Source organism: Onychostruthus taczanowskii, unplaced genomic scaffold (genome assembly GCF_017590055.1).
Source record: "Onychostruthus taczanowskii isolate IOZ18803 unplaced genomic scaffold, ASM1759005v1 scaffold257, whole genome shotgun sequence".
NCBI lineage: Eukaryota > Metazoa > Chordata > Aves > Passeriformes > Passeridae > Onychostruthus > Onychostruthus taczanowskii.
This window is the reverse complement of record NW_024499873.1, coordinates 43,895-44,701: the sequence shown is the minus strand read 5'-3', so window position 1 is coordinate 44,701 and position 807 is coordinate 43,895. Positions and strand designations below refer to the sequence as shown.

At 68.6% G+C, this 807-nt stretch overlaps 1 protein-coding gene across 1 annotated transcript in view; it reads right to left on the bottom strand.

Moving 5' to 3' along the window:
- The window catches only part of GPKOW (G-patch domain and KOW motifs), a 17,333-nt gene that overhangs the window by 9,184 nt on the left and 7,342 nt on the right, over positions 1-807 (bottom strand). Inside the window, exons 9-10 of the mRNA XM_041407178.1 lie at positions 515-617; positions 70-162 (exon numbers count right to left, since the gene is read on the bottom strand). Coding sequence (XP_041263112.1) covers positions 70-162; positions 515-617 — 196 coding nt within the window. The remainder of the gene's footprint in view (positions 1-69; positions 163-514; positions 618-807) is intronic.

Here is an 807-nt window from a genome sequence, read left to right as displayed (position 1 = left end):
CAGGCAGGTTTGGGGGGCTCGGGGGGGTTTCGGGGGGGCTCAGGGATGTCAGGGTGATTTTGGGGGGGCCCGAGGGGTTTCGGGGGTCTCACCCTCCACCAGGCGCCCGTCGTCCGTGCGGCACACGCAGGTGTCGGGGGCCAGCAGGTCCTCGATCTGCATCTGGGGGGGCACCCCAAAATCACCCGGGGTGGCTGGGGGGGTTCAGCACCCCAAAAACACCCGGGGGGGCTGGGGGGGGCAGGGACACCCCCCTCCCCAACACTTGGGGGGCTCCTGGAGGGGTTTGGGGGTCCCTGACTTGGGGGGGGTGTCCCAAGGGTGTTCCGTGGGGGGTTTTGGGGGGCTCTGGGGGGGTTTGAGGTGCCCTGGGGGGATTTTGGGGTGTCCTGGGGGAGTTTGGGGTCTTTGGGGGTTCCCGGGGTGTCCCGGGGTGTTTTAGGGGTTGTCTGTGGTGTTTTTGGGGTTTCCCGGTTGTTTTTTGGGGTGTTTTGGGGTGTTTTTGGGGTCCCACCTTGCAGTTGTAGAACAGCCCCCCCCGGAAGGCTCTGTCCACGCAGCGCACCCGCAGGTCCCGCCGCAGCCAGTGGGGGGCGCTCCGGGGCTGCTTCCCGCTCCTGGGGGGGCACGGGGGGGTTTTGGGGAGCACAGACCCCCCCAGAGTGCTGGGGACCCCCAAACCCAGCACCCCCCACAGCCCTGCAGCCCCCCCAGATGGCACAGAGCCCCCAAAAGGGGCACAGACCCACAGACCCCACACGGGAACCCCCCCAAACCCCCTCCCCAAAAGGGGCACAGACCCCCCCC